The sequence below is a fragment of the Aotus nancymaae genome, unplaced genomic scaffold (assembly GCF_030222135.1).
Source record: "Aotus nancymaae isolate 86718 unplaced genomic scaffold, 86718_ANA_hifiasm-v0.15.2.pri h1tg000092l, whole genome shotgun sequence".
Classification (NCBI taxonomy): domain Eukaryota; kingdom Metazoa; phylum Chordata; class Mammalia; order Primates; family Aotidae; genus Aotus; species Aotus nancymaae.
In genome coordinates this window covers 11464165-11486608 of record NW_026988507.1, presented here as the reverse complement: position 1 = coordinate 11486608, position 22444 = coordinate 11464165, and the positions used below count along the sequence as shown (strand labels likewise).

The 22444-nt window shown below is 36.0% G+C and overlaps 1 protein-coding gene across 2 annotated transcripts in view; it reads right to left on the bottom strand.

Moving 5' to 3' along the window:
- CPNE8 (copine 8) overlaps positions 1 to 22444 on the bottom strand; it is a 230776-nt gene that overhangs the window by 34570 nt on the left and 173762 nt on the right. For both annotated transcript variants that reach the window (XM_012435387.3, XM_012435388.3), the window contains exon 14: positions 8419 to 8465. In XM_012435387.3, the coding sequence (XP_012290810.1) occupies positions 8419 to 8465 (47 nt within the window). The remainder of the gene's footprint in view (positions 1 to 8418; positions 8466 to 22444) is intronic.

The window sequence follows — 22444 nt, the reverse complement described above, 5'->3', positions numbered from 1 at the left end:
GCCAGAGTCAAGTCTTGCCATTTGTATGGCAGCCTCTGTAAAATAAATCCTACCACTCTGTTTACCAGGAGGACAAAATGAGATTACATGTTTAAAAGTGATTACAAATAATAATGCACCATAGAATTGTAAGTTGAACTGCTACAGTTATTACGGTCTGGGTCATCCACAAGGTTCTTCTGAGGGTCAAAAATTTTTATACGGTGTAGGATGTTGCATTTGAATAGTGATGAAATTGAGAGCACGAGTAATGTATTAATATGTGCTACCACTCAAACGCATTGAGATTCACATCAAGTTGCCCTAATTACCAGCATAAAGGCAGCCTGGAAGTCCATTTGGTTTCTTAAGTGAAAATGGAACATTAAATGAGACTTGTAACAGCACATAAAGCTCAATTTTACGTTAAAGCATTGCCTGAAGAAGAAAAGCCTCAGGGCATAGTTTTTCTGATAAGGGAAAAAAAATAACAAAGAGCACTTGAGATCCAGAGAGAAACAAAATAAAGATTTCCCCTTAGGTTATTTGGCAGGAAATTATACACAGAATATTTTTGTCCTAAAAACAATTCATTGCACAATTTTTTTTTTTTTTTTTAAATATGTATTTCCAAGAGTTATCAGCATTCCAGGGCTGGCTCCACATAATAAAATCGCCAAAAAGGTATCTTCTGACCACTATGGCTTTAATGTTCCCCTCAACTTGACTAAACTTTCAGAAAGTTTCTTCCTGGGCTGGGCGCCGTGGCTCACGCCTGTAATCCCAGCACTTTGGGAGGCCAAGACAGGTGGATAATGAGGTCAGGAGTTCAAGACCAGCCTGGCCAAGATGGTGAAACCCTGACTATATTTAAAAAAAAAGAAAGAAAGAAAGAAAGAAAGTTTCTTCCTGACTATAAGACCTTGACCAGTCTTTTCTTAGATACTCAATTTAGAAAAGTTGCAATTGTAAATTCTTCCTCTGCCTCCTTTGAGATGTAAATCTATAACCAAGGAATACCTTTCTCAAGGACATGGAAGCCATCCCTTTGAAATATAAACACCAAGAAAAACAGCAGCCCTATCTTCCAGTCTCCCTGAGAAGACAGAAGCCTAGCCTCAATAAGCACCAATTAGCAAACAGAGATGGCCTAGGCACACAAACCAACCTCCGTGCTAATGTCCTCCAGGACTTTTCCCGTAGCTCACCTCAGCAAGCACTAACACGCCAGCCTTTTGTTTTGGATTAGATGTGTTCAATTTTTGTCCTCTATTGTAATAGTCTTGACCCCTTTGCAATGGTCTTAAATAAAGCCTTTCTTGCCTTTTTAAGTTGTCCAGTGTGAATTTTCTTTGACACTTCCTACTAAAGGAGGGACTTTGCCATGTGATCAAAAGCCCAGTGGAATCAGAGATAAAAAATATCATTACAAGACTAAATGGTTATTTAATACAACTCTCATGCCTGCAATCCTAGCACTCTGGAAGGTTGAGATGGGTGAATAACTTAAGCTCAGGAGTTCACGACCGGCCTGGCCAACATGGTGAAACCCTGCCTTTACAAAAAATACAAAAATTAGCTGAGTGTGATGGCATGTGCCTGTAGTCTCAGCTACTCGGGAAGCTGAGATATGGGAGGATTGCTTGAGCCCAGGAGGTCAAGGGTGCAGTGAACCCCTGATAGTGCCACTGTACTCCAGCCTGAGCAAAAGAGCAAGACCCTGTCTCCAACAAACACCTTCTCCAACCCCCAAACCCGCAACTACAGAAGAGTTTTAACCCAATGGCGATAATATGGCAAAGTTTTACTTCACTATGAAAACTATAAATAAAAAAATATTCTTAATACCCCAAAACATTTAAACATTTGAACCTATCATGCATAGCTGGGCCCTTTGTACTCATACAAAGATGTCATCCATCTCTTTCCAGCATCCTCCTCTACACCAGTCTCTTCATAGTACTTCTAATGATACTTGCCCTCCCACCGCTCTCCTTCAAGTTGCCATCCTGTCCTGAAATTCACCTTCTTCTCCAACTTACGTCTCACATAAACCAGACAACCCTCTTTGTTTATTCCAGCCCTCACTGTCTTTTCTCTTATACTGTTATGGATCTTGTGTTCGGTACCAAAAAAATTGGCAATTTAAAGTATTGAGTCAACTCCTTGAGTCTGGGACAGTGTTTGTATTTCCTCTGTACCTGCAAAAATGCTGATAAACAATGAATTTGTAGTGGGTTAATAACTCTGGGGCCCAACTAATAGCAATAATAATTATAACACGGAACCTAACATGTATTGACCACTTTATGTCATATCTCACTTAATCCTTTCAACAAACTTACAATATGGATACTTTTATTATACACATTTTTCAGATTAAATAACTTGCTTCAAATTATACAATAACTAGTAAAACTAGAATATGAATTTAGGCACTCAGATTTTATAGCCCTTTTAGCTATAACTCTTAAATATTTTGTAATATTTTAAACTCAGATTATTGAAATTATATCTGATTTTGCTTTAGAGATGTACTATGCCTTTGTAAAAAAAAAACACAGTTGAATAGAATATTTTTAACAGTTTATTGAGACATAATCACATAAGTTACATATTAACCATTTGAAATATATAATTCAGCTGGGCATGGTGGCTCATACCTGTAATCCCAGCACTTTGGGAGGCCAAGGTGGGTGGATCGCTTTGAGCTCAGGAGTTTGAGACTAGCCTGGGCAACATGGTGAAATCCCATCTTTACAAAAAGCACAAAAATTAGCCAGGAGTTGGTGGCAGGCACCTGTAGTCCCAGCTACTCTGAGCTGGGAGAATCCAGCTGAGGCTGGAGAATCGCTTAAGCCCTGGAAGCAGCGGTTGCAGTGAACTGAGATTGCTCCACTGCACTCCAGCCTGGGCGATAGGGTGAGACCCCAACTCATAAAACAAAACAAAATAAAACAAAACAAAAAACAATTCAATGATTGTTAGTATATTCATAGTTATGTACATTCATCACTATAGTGAATTTTAGAACATTTTCATCACCTCAAAAAGAAACTGTACCTATTAGTTACCACCCTATCCCTAAACAATGACTAATCAACTTTGTCTCCATTGCTTTGCGTCTTCTTGACAGTTCGTATGTGATCTTTTGTAACCAGCTGCTTTCACTTAGCTTAAAGATCTCAACAATCATCTCTCTCATAGCATGCATGTATTAATGCTTTCTTTTTGTTGATTGCAGAATAGTATTCCATTGTATGGATACACCACATTTTCTTTATCATTTATCACTTGTTAGACATTTGGGTTGCTTCCACATTTGGGATATTATGCTGTTATATATATTAATGTACAAATTTTTGTGCTGACATTTGTTATGTCTCTTCAGTATATATCTAGGAGTGACACTGCTGGGTGATATGGTAACTCTATGTTTAACAGTGTGAGGAACTTGGTGTTTTTCTAAAGTGGTTGTACCATTTTACATTCCCATTGATAGAGTTTGGATGTTTGTCCCCTCCAAATCTCATTGTTGGTGATGGAGCCTGGTGGGAGGTGTTTAGATCATTGGGTAGGATCTCCCATGAATGGCTTCATACTGTCTTCATGGTAACAAAGGAATTCTCTGTTAGTTCACGTGAGAAGTGGTTGTCAAAAGAGCATGGTGCCTCCTCTTCTCTCTCTCTCTTGCTCCTCTGTTAGTTCACGTGAGAAGTGGTTATTAAAAGAGCATGGTGCCTCCTCTTCTCTCTCTCTCTCTTGCTCCCACCATGTGATGTGCTGGCCGCCCCTTTGCTTTCCACCATGACTGAAAGATTCCTGGGCCTAACCTGGTGCCATATTTATACAGCCTGCAGAACTGTGAGTTAAATAAACCTACTTTCTTTATAAATTATCTGGCCTCAGGTATTCCTTTACAGCAATGCAAAGGAACTAACATACCCACCAACATTATGAGAATTCTGGTTTCCTCATACCTTCACCAGCCCTTGTTATTTGACTATTTTATTACAGTCATCATAGTGGGTATGAAATGACATCTCATTATAGTTTTGATTTGCATTTCCTGATGCCTAAATTTGCCAAGAATCATTTCGTGTGCTTATGGGCCACTTGTATATTCTTCTTTGGAGAGATAGCTATTTAGATCCTTTGCTCACTTTTAAAATTGGATTATTTTTCTTTTTTATTGAATTGTAAGTTATTTATATATTCTAGATTCAAGTCCCTCATGAGTGATATAATTTGCAAATATTTCTTCATTCTGGGGGATGTCTTCATTTTCTTAATAGTGTCTTTTGAAGCATAAAAAGTTTTGATTTTGAAGTTCATTTTATCTATTTTGTTGTTGCTCATGAGTTTGGTGTCATATTCAACCATCAACTGCCAAATCCAAAGTCAAGAAGATGCATCTTTATGTTTTCTTCTGAGAATTATATCACATTGGCTCTTACATTTAAGTATTTGATCCACTTGAATGTTTGTATGCGAGGGAAAAGTCCAGCTTCGTTCTCTTGCATGTGGCTATCCAGTTGACCCAGCACTATTTGCTGACAAGACTAGTCTTCTCCCATCGCACTGTTCTGGTATTCTTCTTGAAACTGGTTGACCTTAGACACGGGTTTACTTCTGCAAACGTGTTTCAATTTTGTTGAGCTATATAACCCTCTTTATGCCAGTAGGACACTGCCTTAATTACTGTTGCTTTGTAGTGAATTTTAACAGTGAGAAATGTGACTCTTCCCACTTCAATGTTGTTTTTCAAGTTTGCTTTGGCTCTTCTAGGTCCTTTGCAATTTCCTATTAATTTACATATGAATTTCCTCCAAAAACTCCTTTCAGACTTTGATAAAGATTGCTTTAAATTAATCTCATAATTTATACAATTCATATCACATAAATTCATATATTTCTTCCAAAAAGTTCTTTCAGATTTTGATACAGATTGCTTTAAATCTGTAGATCAGTTTGGGAAACATTGCCACCTTAACAATGTGGAGTCTTCTAATCCACGAGCATGGCTTGTTTTTCTCTTTATTTTGATATTTAATTTATTTAACAATTTTTTTTTTCAGAAAACAGTTTGCACTTATTTTGTTTCAGAGTTTTTGGACTTTATGTTTTGTACTTCTTTTGTTTTCCATTCTTTTAACCATATTTGTTTATTTTATGACCAAGTATTCACAATTTCACAATCAGTATACTATTAAAAGATTTCCATAAAGAAGTTCTTAGTTCACCTAATTCATTAGTGCTAATCACTTTTTGTTAGTTTATTACATGTACTTCTAATATTTATGCACTTATGTTATATAATTTATATTCCTATATAAAAGATGGCACACTGATAATTGATAACTCTGTTCTCTACTTTGCTCTACATTTAACAATATATCTTAGAAGTCTTTCCATATTAGTAGAAAGAAAGAGTCCATTTTCCTTCCTTCCCTCTTTCCCTCCCTCCTTCCCTACCTTCCTTCCCCTTTCTTTTCTTTTCTTTTTGTGGCTGCATAGTGTTTCATTCTGTGGCTGAACCACAGTTTATTTCACCAGTACCCAGCTGATATGCTCTATGAAGCTTTCTATACATTTTTTTTACTTTTTACAAATTACTATGAATGACCTTATACAGTATGGCATTTTCCATGAGTGCAGGTAAATCTATATTATATATATTTCCAGAAGTAGAATTGCTAGTTAAATTTATTCATAAGTGTATTATTCCTTTTTATACTATGATAAAGGGAATTGTTTTCTGGATTTCATTTTCTAACTGTTTCTTGGAAATGCATAAAAAAGAACTGATTTTTATATATTGATCTTCTATCCTGCAAACTTGCTTATTTATTGGTTATGATAGATTTTCGGTGGATTCCTTAGGATTTTCTATATACAAGATCATGTCATCTGAAATAAGGATACTTTTATTTCTCCCTTTCTCATCTGGATATTTTGTATTTCGTTTTCTTCCCTGATAGCTTTGGCAACAACCTTCAGTATAATGTTGAAGAAGTACATTTTTCAACATTTTGTCTTGTTTTTCATCTCAGGAGGAAAATGTCAATGTTTTCACCACGAAGTAGGATGTTAGTTGTAGACTTTACATAGATTCTCTCATCAGGTTAGGAAGTCTCCATTTCTAGTTTGTTGAGTGTTTTTAACACGAAGGTGGATTGGACTTTGTAAAATTGTTTTTCCTGCATCAATTGAGATGATCATGTGGTTTCTGTGTTTTCTTCTGTCAATAGGATGTTGATATGGTTTGGCTGTGTCCCTACCCAAATTTAATCTTGAATTGTAGCTCCTTTAATTTCCATGTGCCATGGGAGAGCCCCAGAGGGAGGTAATTGAATCATGGAGGTGGGTCTTTCCCATGCTGTTCCCATGACAGTGAATAAGTCTCATGAGGTCTGATGGTTTCATAAAGGGGAGTTCCCTTGCAAATGCTCTCTTGCCTGCCACCATGTAAGACATGACTTTGCTCCTCATTTACCTTCTGCCATGATTGTGAGGCCTCCCCAGCCATGTGGCACTGAGTCAATTAAACCCCTATCCTTTAAAATTACCTAGTCTTGAATATGTCTTTATTAGTATCATGAGAGAAGACTAATACAGGAGTGTTATATTATTTGGTTTTTAAATATTAAAAATACTCTCATTCCAATGACAAATCTTACTTTGTTAGGCATATAAATCTCTTGGTATCAAGATAATACGGACCTCATAAAATGAGCTGGGAAAGTAACCTCCTTCTTCTATATTTTGGAAGAGTTTGTGAAGAATTGGTATTAATTCTTCTTTAGATATTTGGTAGAATCTACTAGTGAAGCTACCTGGCCTTGGGTTTAGATTAACCTTGTGGGTAGTCTTCTAAAATCTACTAATTCAACATTTTACTTGTTATAGGTCTACTCTGACTATCTGTTTCTTCTTAAGTCAATGTCAGAAATGTTTGTCTTTTTATTGAATAAATTCTTGCTTATCTTAGTAGTTGTGCTAACATTCATCAGTGAACAAAATCTAATATTTTAAAGCAATTGGATTTTAGGTATTATTTCTTTGTTTGTTTTATTTTGTTTTGTTTCTGAGATGGAGTCTTGCTCTGTTGGCCATTATGCAGTGCAGTGGCACGATCTCAGTTCACTGCAACCTTCACCTCCTGGGTTCAAGTGATTCTCCTGCCTCAGCCTCCTGAGTATCTGGGACTACAGGTGTGCACCACCATACTTGGCTAATTTTTACATTTTTAGTAGAGATGGGGTTTCACCATGTTGGCCATGCTGGTCTCAAACTCCTGACATCAGATGATCTGCCCACCTCAGCCTCCCAAAGTGCTGGTATTACAGGTGTGAGCCATCATGCCTAGCCTTAGCTATTATTTCTATGTTCTATATTATGCTGAATAAAACATGAGTAAAAATCATTCACTGGAAGCCATAATGTTGGAAAATGAACGTGACATGCAGTGAAAGCTGAATTAGAGTCTGGTCTTATCTGTAGTTCTGACTCTAGAACTAACAAGCCAAGTGTGTTTATTAGTGAAAGGATTCCCTGGATCTGAGTGTCCTTATTTGTATAAGAGGAGGGTTCAAGTAAGTGATCTCTAAGGTGCTTTCTTCCCTAAAATTTCTATTATTTTGTAAAATGTGAATCATCGTGAGATAAAAAATGAAATAAAAGGAATACAAGGTGAGATCCATAGACATAATAAGCCATTTGAAAGAAAAAATAGACAAATATAAACTAGTGGCAACTTCTGGTAAAAGTTACATAATGAGGTTCACATTCAGATGATACATAATAACTAATTTCAAATGATTGTTCTGTTTGAAATAAAATTGCATCAAAATAAAAGCCAACTATATTTTTTTCTTAAAAGCTTTAATATATAAATTATGAATATCTATACATGGACTGTTACATATCAGTCCCTCTGAATGAATTAGATATTAATATGTGAACATGAGTAATTATTAAAAATTACTAATTGATTAAAAGTTAACCAACTTTATAAAGAACAGATACTACTGCTTTACATTTATATAAATTCATACATACAAAAGTACTATAAAATGAAGATTATAATTTGATATACTTTAGAGTTATATATGGGAAAGAACAGCAGGTAGGGGAATGGGTCAGAGATATACAGCGGGCTTCAGTACATCTAAAATTTGTATTCTTTTAAATGCATGTAAAGCAATAATGACAGTATTTTAATATTTAACAAGTCTGACAGAAACTATTAGCATTTTTGCTATATTAATTCTAGTCTTTTGTATATTTGAACTATTTCATATTAAAAAGTATGTATATTTTATATGCAAAATGTCAGAAATATGTAAATATACAAATAAAATCACACTCATGAAAATATAAATTTATTTTTCATGTAATTGCTGATGATTTCTATCAAGAGATAATCAAAACACTCACCGTTTGATGCTGTAAAATCAATAGCCACTGTGAAATTGATTTGCGTCCTAGAATATAAGTAAACAAGAATTGTTATTAATGAAATAACCTCATAAAAGGAGTTTGTTTATTCTATTTAGGTTATATTTTTTTAATGTCACCAATTTTCTCAAACATTAAGAGCAAATATATGACAGTACCATATTGGATAGTATCAGATAGGCAGTTTTACATGGTAAGAACTTGGCAAAAATATATTTATAGTTACATATATTTATAGTCATATAAAATGAGTCTGAGGAATAAAAGTAGCTCCTACTTTGGAATATGATAACTAAGTAAGTGACTCATAACAAAGCAGTCAAACTGCAAATAATTATTTTCCAGCCTCAATGCCACAATTTATTATTAGTTTATCTGTATCCAAAATTGTTCTGTAGTAATTGTGAAATTAATATTCCCCTTAAAAGTGTTGCATTACTAAAATCATCTCTAATAATGTCATTTATTAAATTAATTCTTTTTGACAATCCCCCAAACACAGGATTTTCTTCAGCATCCCTTCCTGACAAAACCCTCAAGAAGCTAGGCATCGAAGGAGCACTCCTCAAAATAATAAGGGCCATCTATGACAAATTCACAGCCAATATCATACTGAACAGGCAAAAACTGCAAACATTCCCCTTGAGAAGTGGAATAAATCAAGGATGCCCACTCTCACCACTCCTATTTCACATAGTACTAGAAGAGCTGGCCAGAGCAATCAGGCAAGAGAAAGAAACAAAAGACATCCAAATGGGAAAATAAGTTAAACTATCTCTCTTCACGGACCATACGATTCTACACCTAGAAAATCCCGAATATACAAAAAGGCTCCTGAAACTGATAAACACATTCTGTAAAGTTTTAGGATACAAAATCATGTACAAAAATCAGTAGCATATTTATACACCAACAACGTTTGAGCTGAGGGCCAAAAGAATAATGCAATCCCATTCACAAGAGCAACACGTAAAAAATAAAATACCTAGGAATAAATCTAACCAAGGGAGTGAAAGATCTCTAGCAGGAGAAGTGTAAAACACTGCCATAAGAAATCACAAAACATACAAAAGAAAAAACATTCCATACTCATGAATTGGGAGAATCAAAGTAAAACGGCCACATTGCCCAAAACAATCTAAAAATTCAATGATATTCTTCTCTAAGTACTAATATTATTTTTCACAGAATTGGAAAAACACTATTCTAAAGTTCATATGGAACCCGGAAAGAGCCTGAATAGTCCAAGCAATCTTAAGCAAAAAGAACAAAGCCAGAGGCATCACATTACCTGAATTTTTAGTATGATACTACAGTAACCAAAACAGCATAGTACTGGTACAAAAACAGACACACAGACCAATGGAACAGAATAGAGAGCCGAGAAATAAAGCTGCACACCTAAAGATATCTGATACCTGACAAAGTTAACTAAAATAAGCAATGGGGAAATTTATTAAACAGCATTTTGTTGAATAACTTCTATTTAATAAATGGTGCTAGAATAGCTGACTGGCCACATGCAGAAGAATGAAACTTGACTCCTACCTTTCACCATATATAAAAATTATTAAATCAAGAAGGATTTAAGTATGAGACCTGAAACTGTAATTATCCTAAAAGAAAATCTTGAAAACACCATTCTGGATTTTGGGCTTGGGAAAAAATCTGTAACTAAGTTTTCAAAAATAATCACAACAAAAACAAAAATTGACAAGTGAGACCTAATTAAACTAAAGAGCTTCTGCACAGCCAAAGAAACTATCAATAGAGTGAACAGACAACCTAGAGAATAGGAAAATATATTCACAAACTATGCATCTGACAAAGGTCTAATATCCAAAATCTACAAAGAACTTAAACCAACCAACAAGCAAAAAAAAAAAAAAAAAAAAAAAAACCCAACTAAAAAATGGGCAAAGAACATGAACAGACAGTTCTAAAAAGGACATACAACTATCCAACATGAATGAAAATATGCTCCACACCAGTAATCATCAGAGAAATGCAAATGACAAGCACAATGAGATAACATCTCACTTTAGTCACAATGGCTATTACTAGAAAGTCAAAAATCAACAGATGTTGGCGAGGCTGTGGAAAAAAGGGAATGCTTATACATGGTTGGTGACAATGTAAACTAGTTCTAGCCACTGTGGAAAGCAGTTTGGAGATTTCTCAAAGAACTTAGAACTACCACTGGATCCAGCAATCCCATTATTGGGTATATACCCAAAAGAAAAGAAATCATTTTACCAAAAAGACACATGCACTCCATGTTCATCGCAGCATTATTCGGAATAGCAAAGACATGGAACCAACACAGGTGCTCATCAACAGTGAATTGGATATAGAAAATGTTGCACATACACACCATGGAATACACACAGCCACAAAAAAGAAGTCATACCCTTTGCAGCAACATGCATGTAGCTGGAGGCCAATATCCTAGGCAAATTAATTCAGGGACAGAAAGCAAATACCACATATTCTCCCTTACAAGTGTGACCTAAACATTGGATATTCATGGACATAAAGATGTCAACAACAGACAATGCTGACTACTAGACGAGAGATGGAAGAAGGGTGGCAAGGGCTGAAAAATGAACTGTTGGGTACTATGCTCAGTACCTGGGTTAACGAGATCATTTGTACCATTAACCTCATCATCACCCAATACACCCAGGTAACAAACAGGCACTTGTAACTCTTGAATCTAAAATAAAAGTTGAAAAAGAAACACAGAGGATTTTCTTTTGTTTTCTTCAGAAATGAAGTATTCCAGACACTAGTGTCCTATTGCTCACAGCATTTCTCTCTGTGCTTGTGTGTCTGTGTATCTGTGCAAGTGTATGTGTGTGTATATGCATTTACAGATATAGGTAAATACAGATATATAGAGATTGATGAAATATGTTACAAAATGCTCAACTTGCAGTAGGGTTACGTGCTGATAAATAAACTGTAAGTTGAAAACATTGTATGTCAAAAAATGCATTTAATATACCTAACCTAAGGAAAGTCATAGCTTACTCTAGCCTACCTTATTCTTTTCTGAACACTTCCATTAACCTAGAGTTGGGCAAAATAATCTGGCAACACAGTACGCTGTAGAGTATCAGTTGTTTACCCAGTGATCCTGTGACTGACAGGCAGCTCTGGCCACTGTTCAGCATCAGGAGAGAGCATCATACTGCTTTCTTTCTACTGAATGTGTATTGATTTTGCACCATGGTAAAGAATAATCTTGTTGAACTATTGTAAGTTGGGGGCCATCTGTATACGTATTTTAAAATTTCAGCACACAGTTGTTACCCAAAGTTATTTTACTGAATTAGTTTAGTTTTTTTCTTTTTCTTTTTCCTGATAGAAACTAATGAGGTGGCATTCATATAAGTAATTCGCTTCTGAATGTATCTATGACTCTATATGTAATTCCACCTTTTTCTTACCAGAGAAAATGTAAAAGCACAAATACATGACAATGCTATAATTACTGTAATAACCTGGAATCATATCTAATCTACAAAATATTTTTTAATTAAAAAGTAAATCATCTGAAAACATGAGTACTTTGACTACTTTTTAGCAACAAATTACTCTGAAACACAGCACAACTGATTTAACACTTCAGAGTTTGGAACTACTGGATAAATAATGATGGGATTTAAATAGAGCAATCTACTACCGCATAGGGTCCCTTGCAGTTCTCAAAGTAAAAAGTATAGGGATATTTCCTTCTTTCTCCAAATATGCAGCCTGAAAAAGACCTAAATACAATGCAGGGACTGAATCAAATTCACACATTTTTTGTTTCCCCCTACAGAAAACAACCTTTCATGCTTATATTTAACAAAAACTAGTATAGATTCCCTTTATATTAATAGTTACATGGTATTTTTTTTTAAAGTGGAAATCAGGTTTATAGGCTAAGAATATAGGCTAACTTGGAGCGTAACACTAACCAGAATGAACCTAAGTGAGTACAAACTTTTAGAAAAAGAATATAGGAAGACTTCTGGGAGAACACTTTCAGATAAAAGCCCTTTTGAGGGACTGAAAAGGACCATCAGCATGCTGCTTCATCATGCTGCGCTAGCGAGAGAAGTGACTGTAACACATGGCAGTATGGTAGATTAGAAAGGGTGTGGATTTTGAATCTGAATGAAGCGGGTTTGAGTCCCAGCAACGCGGTTGGTGACCTTAGCCAAATTTCAGAACTCTGGGAGGGCAAGAGCCTGGCACATAGAAATGAAATGAGAACTGAAAGGAAACAACATGAGCTATTACATATATATTTCATTTTATACACATTATATACATATATATCACAATACAGTCACATTATATATATCACACATTATATATAATGTGAGGTTACATGGCTTGTACCAGTTAACCACACAAATAATTTTATAGAGAAGATACTAGAATCCTCTTTTTACAAAGAAGGAAATCTATGCTCACAAAACTTAATAAATTTCCACAACAGTAATAAACAACAGCAAGGAATCTGAATTCACATTCAATCACAAAGACCATAATCATAACCCCTATACTAATATGTTTCTCCAATGAAATATTTGCAAACTTCCTGGCTATAACAGGCACACAATAAAGGATACTGATTATTATGCTGCAAATCTAGAAAAAACACTAGACAGAGGTTTTTTGTTTGTTTTGTTTTTTCATGTTCTCAAAAATATTTAATGATACAGAAGTTCATCAGTTAACTGAAAAGAGTTGGACAGAAACTATGCATATTTTGTAAAATACACACACACACACAAACACACAGAATATCCCCAGCAGACACAATTCATAGTGTCAGTGATTACATATGATGTGGTGGAGGATTGGAGGACCATTTTCTACATATGTAAGCTGCTTATAAAATTTTAAAAGTAGGCCAGGTACACTGGCTCATGTCTGTAATCTCAGCACTTTAGCGGGTAGATCACCTGAGGTTGGAACTTTGAGACCAGCCTGACCAACATGGAGAAACCCCATCTCTACTAAAAATACAAAATTAGACGGCATGGTGGCACATGCCTGTAATCCCAACTACTCGGGAGGCTGAGGCAGGAGAATCACTTGAACCCGGGAGACGGAGGCCACTTTATACTTTTCAAGTTGCCTATTTCTACATTTTCTTAAAATAAGCATGTATTGGCCAGGCATGGTGGCTCACGCCTGTAATCCCATCACTTTGGGAGGCCAAGGTGGGCAAATCACGAGGTCAGGAGTTTGAGATCAGCCTGGCCAACATAGTGAAACCCCGTGCCTACTATAAATACAAAAAAATTAGCCAGGTGTGATGGCAGATGCCTGTAATCCCAGCTACTTGGGATACTTCGGAAATAACATACAAAAATTACTAAGAAGGCCGGGTGCAGTGGCTCATGCCTGTAATCTCAGCACTTTGGGAGGCTGAGGCAGGCGGATCCCCTGAGGTCAGGAGTTCGAGACCAGCCTGACCAATATGGTGAAAACCCACCTCTGCAAAAAATACAAAAATTAGCCAGGTTAGGCCGGGCGCGGTGGCTCAAGCCTGTAATCCCAGCACTTTGGGAGGCCGAGGCGGGTGGATCCCGAGGTCAAGAGATCGAGACCATCCTGGTCAACATGGTGAAACCCCGTCTCTACTAATACAAAAAATTAGCTGGGCACGGTGGCGCGTGCCTGTAATCCCAGCTACTCAGGAGGCTGAGGCAGGAGAATTGCCTGAACCCAGGAGGCGGAGGTTGCGGTGAGCCGAGATCGCGCCATTGCACTCCAGCCTGGGTAACAAGAGCGAAACTCCGTCTCAAAAAAAAAAAAAATTAGCCAGGTTAGACAGAGGTTCTTAATGATAAAAGGCATCTAGATATAATCTCATGTTTGGGCAAAATTTTCCTTCTATCAAGTATGTTATCAAATACATAAATAATAAAATAATCTGTACATATTCTTTTTTATGTTATTTTATTCAAATAACATCTCATTAGGAATAAAAAATAACTTTGAGCTTTAAGAATATATGTTTTAGCTTATTATAAAGATCAATTTAGAAGTTCAGTCTTTGGTTCAATCTCTACACTGTAGGGAAAGACACATCATTATCTTGATTCAACTCTCTCCCATAACAGTGTCTGCAGAATGCTTTCCACATATTGAAACCTCACTGTATTTACTGCGCAAATGGATGCATTTGTTTAAGGTTGTTTCTAACTTGTTCTCTCCAGGGTAGCTCAAGAGATGTAGCATAACTGTCCACTTCTTAGAAGCATTAATCGCAGATACAAGACTTCATAGTCATAGATGCAAAGGTCCTCTCAAAACCAAAGCTATGCCTCCCGAAGCTACAAAGAAAAGTTAAGGCTACTAACTAAAGAACCACACATAATAGTAAAAAAGAAGGAGACAGCAGAGGCCAGGCACAGTGCCTCACACCTGTAATCCCAGCACTTTGAGAGGCTGAAGTGGGAGGATCACTTGAAGCCAGGAGTTCAAGACCAGCCTGGGCAACATACTGAGACCCAGTCTGTATAAAAGGTTTAAAATAATAACTGGGTGAGGTGGTACACACTTGTAGTCCCAGCTACTCAGGAGGCTGAGGCATGAGGATCTCCTCAGCCTAGAAATTTGAGGCTGCAGTGAGTTATACTTGCACTAAAGCACTCTAGCTTGGGCAACAGAGTGAGACTCTGTCTCTTAAAAAAATAAAAAAGAGCAGATATTTAGAATTCAACTAACTTACTAAAACTCAATAGCTAAACTAAATTACAAAACCATGTAGACTATGTACATAAAACATAATGAACTGTAGAAAAGAAGAAAAGATAAGAAAAAGAGAGAGGAGAGAAGGAAGGTAAGAAGGAAGAAAGGGTGAAGAAAGAAAGGCAGGACCAAAGAGTACTGTTGAAACCCAGGACACTCTAAGCCTAAGTATAAAAGGTGGATGCATTCATTTAGCACTAAATGATAAATAAGAGCATTTGGTAATGATGTCGCAACAGAGACACTCAATGAGTGAAGCAGAATCCTGATGCATATTCAGTGACTGACTGATGACAAGATATGATTAATTTTTTGTCTCATTCTGCATGTCAGAAAGAATCTCTCGCCTTTATTACTTTGAATCAGCTGCAGCATTCAGCCCAGAAAGAAAAAATTATGGCTTACTAAACAAAGCAGCTCATGGTAGCGATGGTCACTTGGCGTACTATCATACCATTAACATTTTCCTACTTAGAAAACTACAGCTCAACAATGGTTTCTGGAGCATCTTCCAATTTCCAAGCACTGTGCTATAGGATGAAGAAAAACAGGAGCAAATAAAACATCCTTCTTGTACCCACAGAGCAAAATTCCAGCTTGATGTTGTTAAAAAACAATGACAAAGACAGCACAGTATTTTATCATTGAATTCAAAATCAATAGTATAACCTAAAACTCACCTGCACATTTACTGTGAATATCAGTTTATTCAATCTCATGATTCCTAAGAGTTTCCATTCATATTATAATATATACTTATAAATCAGGTGTCACATTCTATGTATTTAGGAAATATTAACTGATAAAAATTTTGAAGAAAGTTCCTAGCAATACTACAACCTCAAGCTATAAAACAGGTTTCTTGAAGACTTCAACAAATAATCTATCATAAAAGTAAACCAAACAACATTTTAATCAATAATGTTGTTACCCCTTTTCATTCTCTGATATTGCTTGAAGCCTAATGTCAGAGGAAAAAAAATCAAATTTATACAAGATTACTCCTGACAGAATATTCATAAAACAATCACATTTAAATCCTAGAAACATTTTATTTAGGAAGTGTTACTTTAGCTGTCATTTTATGTTTTAGAAGCAGAGCAGACGGTAGGATTTCATGAAATCCAGTTAGCAGCATTATACTTTAGAATATAAAAGTTATGCCTGCCAAATTGCATGAGTTACTACTAACATCTCATGAGACTTCCCAATACACATGTCCTAGTACTACTAAAATATGCACTTGGAAAATGTCCCTTTTACTCTGCCACATTTCCAAAAGCTGTGGATGATAGAAAAATCGAATGTCAAGATGGAAATAATTTACTAGCACGGCAAAGATCCTAAGGAAAGAAGTATGTATATGTGTGTCAAAGAAAACTAGACACATATATACAGAGAGAGAAATACCATCGTAACATGTGTTTTCTACAGCTGTTATTATGAATTAATTACAGAGAACTAACAACTGTGAGGGGGGTATGCAGAAGGCTTGTTTTCCTTTCTTCCCAGTTTCAAATCCTGTTCAGTTGCACAAACTGAACTTTGTAAACTATGAAATGGGTTTCTCCCACTCCTCTTTAAATTAATCTTGACAAACAGATTCAGATCCACTAGCTGTTGGTGTCTAGAACTTGTAAATGTAGTTGGGATGCTCACCCAACGATAACATTCCTCTCATTCTTGCCATGCTGGTACCAGGACTAGGCTTCTGCCTTGATTTACCGATATGCATTCTAGTTCCCACTCTGGTTCTGGAACATGCCCTGATCCCCCAGTACACCTGCCGTAACCACCGTCATCCAACCTAGTCCTTCTTGACCTTCTCTCACCGTGGGCTAAAAATTGAGCCCCTTTCTGTCTTCTCTTTTTGCTTTTCTTAAAAGTGGTTGACCATGCAGAGAGATGCCTGATTCCAAACTTCACGGCCTCTTCAAAATTCTGGCATCCCATGCCTATGAACTACTCAGTGAATTAACCGCCCTTGCCAAGTAAGATCTACTAGAATGAGGGCAGGTTTTGAGATGCACAAATGCAAATTTAGATATACTTTCACTTATGATTCACGTGATCTTGAAAAAACTGTTCAGCCTTTCTGCAGCTCACTTGTAAAGAATTATAAAACCTTCCTGGGATTGCTGCTGTGAGGACCATAAAAGCACCTGTCCTTTAGAAGGCCCATTAAGTAGCTGATTCCTTATTATCATGATTATTGATACTAGTTTTTCAGAACCTGAGTATAGCATACTTCTCTGAATACTGGATTGTATAATGCTTATCAGATTTCTGGGTCTACCAGAGGTTTGGGTCATTGTGCAGGATCTGACCCTCCCATGTCAGTCAGATTTCCTTTCCTTCACACCCACTAATAGGGTCCCAAACTGCCCAACCCAAAACTGCACCATGAATTTATGATCTAACTTTATTAGGTGATATCTAGGTACTTCCTCAAACAAAATTATATTGCATGAAGGAATGATAAACTTTGACTTTTTGCTTTATTTTCTAACCTTTATTTCCTTCACACACTCTGGATTCCTGAGGGATCCGTGAAATGTCAAAAGTAAAAATAAAAAAAATAACTGGAGACGAGTGATACGATTCCTCAATTCTTTATTCTTCCTCCTTACTGAATCCAGTTTTTACAAATTAATAAAACTTTCTACTTTCTGTAGACTTTGAAGATTGATTTCTATATATTTTTTTCACACAATAAGAGTACTCCAAAGTGCAACTTCATGAGGCTAGCTTATCTTCCTGCAAGTCAAGAACACCTTATCAAAAAGGTATGCAAAATTGCCAACCTTTTTTCTAACCAATAGTTAGAAGATATATGTGACATAATCAAAATACACACACAAAAAAACCCCAAACTGAAAATGTAAGCACTATCCATCAGAATCCCATTTAAAATGAGGTAGGTGCCAGAGAGGTAATGCCTGCCCAGTAGGAAGACAGTGAAGTCTTGGGTCGTTTAGACTGGAGTTTGAATCCCAGAATCACCACTAGCTAGCTAGTTGTGACTCCTTGCAAAACTATAAACTCTCTGGGCCCCAATTTTCTCATATGACAGAGACGTAACAACTACTTTGAAGGAGACTTCTAAATGTTGGAAATAAAACTCTAAAGTAACTGCACATAGCAAATACTCCACATTCTGGAGGACAAATTCCTTGAGCGACCCGTGCCATTTTCTCCTGGTTCATACTAATCCTTTCCTCTGTTGGGTCAGAAAATTAACACAAATTTATTTTCCATTAGTCTTCCCCATCATGTGGGTTAGTGATGTCTCAAGGGTGGGGCCAACAAAGATCCAACCAGTACAGGGAATAGAGGGGTACACTGTCTGCACAGAACTCAAATATAGTAAAATATAACTTATGCATATGCAGCCTACATTTTAATATCACCATACACTAGCAATTCTAAGGAAGGTCAGTGATAAATTCTTTCCTACCCTACCATCACCTGCCCTTGGTAAGCTACTGTTATGTATTTCTGTTTCTCCTGCTCCCAGCCCCCAACCTTCTAATTGCCCACCATAGTGAAACTATTTTAGAAATAGCAAAGTGTGTTGTCTAGAATAGAATAATTTCACAGAAATAGGTGATAAAATTTTGTTCCTACGAAAGGTTCTTAGTTTTAAAGACAAGTAGTATGTTTAAAAAGAAAATTATTAGCATACCATTAGGAGGAAAAGGTTTAAAGGTGTTTTTCGAGTATTAATAATAGTCTTGCAAAAATTCATTGTTGTTGCACCACTCAGTTCTTTTAGTTTTCACTGTGTGTGGCTACAAGTACACACCGTAATCAAGGAACGTAACTATGAACTGCGCAACACCAACAGAGTGTCAACATTTGGCGATGTGAGTGCTATTCCTAATGATGAGGCGTACCTGAAGGGTTTCCTTTGACTTGAGATGGAGAGCTCTGAAAAAGAATTATCTGCAGCATAACATAAACTGGCAATGAAATCATAATGGTAAAGTATGTAAACATACATCTCTAAGCTTTCCAAGTATACATTTTAAACATATAAAAATGAGATTCAAACCTTAACCAATTCAGTGTTCATGAGAGTCTTCTTAATATTCCTAAGTTTCTTTTCTAAATCTTACTTTGGATGAGTTCAGTTTAGATATGATAATATTCCATGTGAATATATTTATAGAAGGCTGAATTGGGTTGTTTTTATTAGATTTATCCCTATTCAGCACTGCAGGGTTTAGCTTTCCACTGATATGATGAATGCAAAGCACTTGGGTGCCACAACAAGCAGCATTAGAAAAAAATCCTAGACATGTATATTCAGTTTTTGAATAAGAAATTGGATTAAGGAAAAAGAAAAACACTTTAGTGTTGCATGTTCTGTCAAGATGTGCTCCCTGAAGCAACATATCCAATGCAATGACACATTTTTTTTTTTTTAAAGAGGTCTTGCTCTGTTGCCAGGCTGGCTGAAGTACAGTGGCATAATCATGGCTCACAGCAGCCTCAACGTCCTGGGTTCAACAATCCCCACACCTTAGCCCATTGAGGAGCTGGGAGAACAGGCATGTGTCACCACACCCAACTATTATACTTTTTAATTTTTATGGAGATGCGGTCACATTATATTGCCCAGGCTAGTCTCACACTCCTGGGCTAAAGAGATCCACCTGCCTCAGTCTCTCAAAGGGCTGGGATTACAGGCATGAGCCACCTTGCCCAGCCTGCCACCAATTATGTAAAACTAAGTTAAATGTTCTACAGAATCTTTTCAATTGTTTCAAGTATTTCTAAGTTAAAAAAAAAAATCTTCACTAGCCTCTAAAATTAGCATATCAAGAAGCCCACTTTAGCCTTTAAGATTAGCTTGTGATATGTAGATAGCTCTTTTTAAAGGTTTTTCAAACAAGTTTTAGATTTAGGGTCGAGTTTGGGTTGGAGCGAACAGGACTGTCTGGAATGAAAGAAATACCCTGGAGTTATCCTCAAACAGAAATGAACTACAAGAAAGTAACTTTCACTGGCTTTTTACATTTGAATACATATTTTTTTCTTCATGTCTCTCCTAACTGGGGCAATTACTACAACAATATGATGACAAAATGAGCTTAGACATATTAGAACTTTGAGATTTTTCATAAAAATAGCTAGCATTTATTAAGGGTTAACCATATGAAATTTAGTTAACCCTCACAGCTACTCTGTGAAATAGGTATTGTTATTTCTATTTCACAGAAAGGAACACAGGTTATGCTAACGAGAGGCAGATCTAGGATTTGAACTGTACAACTCATGCCAGAACCCAAATTCTTGGTCACTACTCTACAATGCCTCAATTACCAGCAACCACTTCTTTGCAAGTGGGCTGACTTTTCCCCATTTATTCCTTACCGAGTTTCTTCCCTAGAAGTTACTGTCCATTTCCTGTCTCTCCTGTTACCTTCTCTCATGCTCCCTTGCATTTCAGATATGAAGAAAACAAGCAGTTTGTGCTTCTCATCTTGATTTTGCCTGTCCTCCCAAGTAACTACAATGAAGATACTAAGTTCAGTTGAGACAAATTCTAGTGGAGGCAATACAAAAGCATGTTTTCTTTTTCCAGGCAGCCTGGTCCGTCTGTTTCATTTGATTGCTGTATGACTCATGGAGAGAGTAAGAGCAAATTGATAAAGTCTGAGAAGACAGATGTGAAGGTTTGTATTCCAGTTTGTCACACTCTGTATTTAAAGTTTTATTGTTCATTATGTTTTAATTTTGCTAAAAAATTTGGGAGAAAAAAAGAGTGGAAAATCATGCTTCGAATGACTGTCTAATTACTCTGTATTTACTCAATGGCCACTCTATGTTCAGATCTATAAAAATATTTAAAAATTATGTCTCTCTGAATTAACAAGTCATACAAATAAAAATTTAAATGACACCCAGGGAAATTAGTGTAAGCTCACCTGGACTGGCTGGCTTAGAGTTTGGCCTTTCTTCAAAGGAAAAAAAGAGTCTGTAGACCTCCAAGTTTCTAACACACTCAATTTTCTGACAAAAGCATAGACCAGGATTTCATGTTGACATGAACTTCTAGTGGCTTAGCAGGGACTCACTGTGCAACAAACCTTAGGATCTGTTTTCCCCCTTCATCTGCCAATCAAAGAGATGTGGAAAACTTTATAGGTACTTGTTCCTTAGTTATGGTGATGGGAAACTAGAGTTTCATAAGACTTCAGAGACACAGAGGACTAAACGGCAGAAGAACCAAATTGAAATGTATGATTCTGTCTTCAGATACTTACAGTGTGAGCTACTGGGAATATGGAAATATATATTCTCCAAGTCTGTAAAAGTGAATTAACCCAATTCGCAAATAATAATGATCGAAATAATTATGATGCTACCTAAGAAATTATCTTAGATTTCATAACAGTATATAATTTGAAGTGAATCTGATATTGCCCTTATTAATGATAATTGAAGTATTCAATGCCAAAAGTTAGAGATTACTAAACATTTTAAGTAGTCAATTGTGTTCAAATTTTAATATCTAAAATTACTTTTAATAAGTAAGGAGAAATAAATTAACTACAGGGATAAAAGTACAGAGTATGATTAAAAATGATGACACCAAGGTCAATAATCCAGAAGAGACGATCAGTGTTTATGTTATAACAAAGCTCCTTTATGAATATTATTCTTCTGTTTAGAAAATAAAGCTTTTTACTATTTCAAATCATAGAATGTATCTCATACTCCAGAAAAAATATGGCACTGCTTATAAAAAAAAATCTGAAAATTAGGTTTGGATTTCAGGTAATATTTGCATAAAAATTGGATTTTGGCTGATTTAGTATGGATCTGTCTCACCTTCTCACTGTGCACCTGAATCCATAAATCTGTCTACTGCAGCTAAACATAATATATTAGGGACTGAGACAATGAATGAAAAGTAACAAACTAACAACCTGGTTTCACAAACAATCAAGCTTGTATTTTCATGTAAATATCTATATCAATAATAACTATAAACTAGTGGCAGTGTATAATACTGAATACTAAAAACCAGGCCTAAAAAGAAGTTCCTTTGAAGGAAAAGATATTAAAAGGCTATTAAAACATTTTGTTTTAGTATTTAAATGTGTCTTTTCTTAACTCTGCATAATTTCTAATTGGATTCATGAGGAACAAAAACAACTTAACATTTTTATAATTTTCCATTTCATTATTTTTTGTGAGAAAAAATAAGAAGAGATAAAACTTCAAATTTTATCTC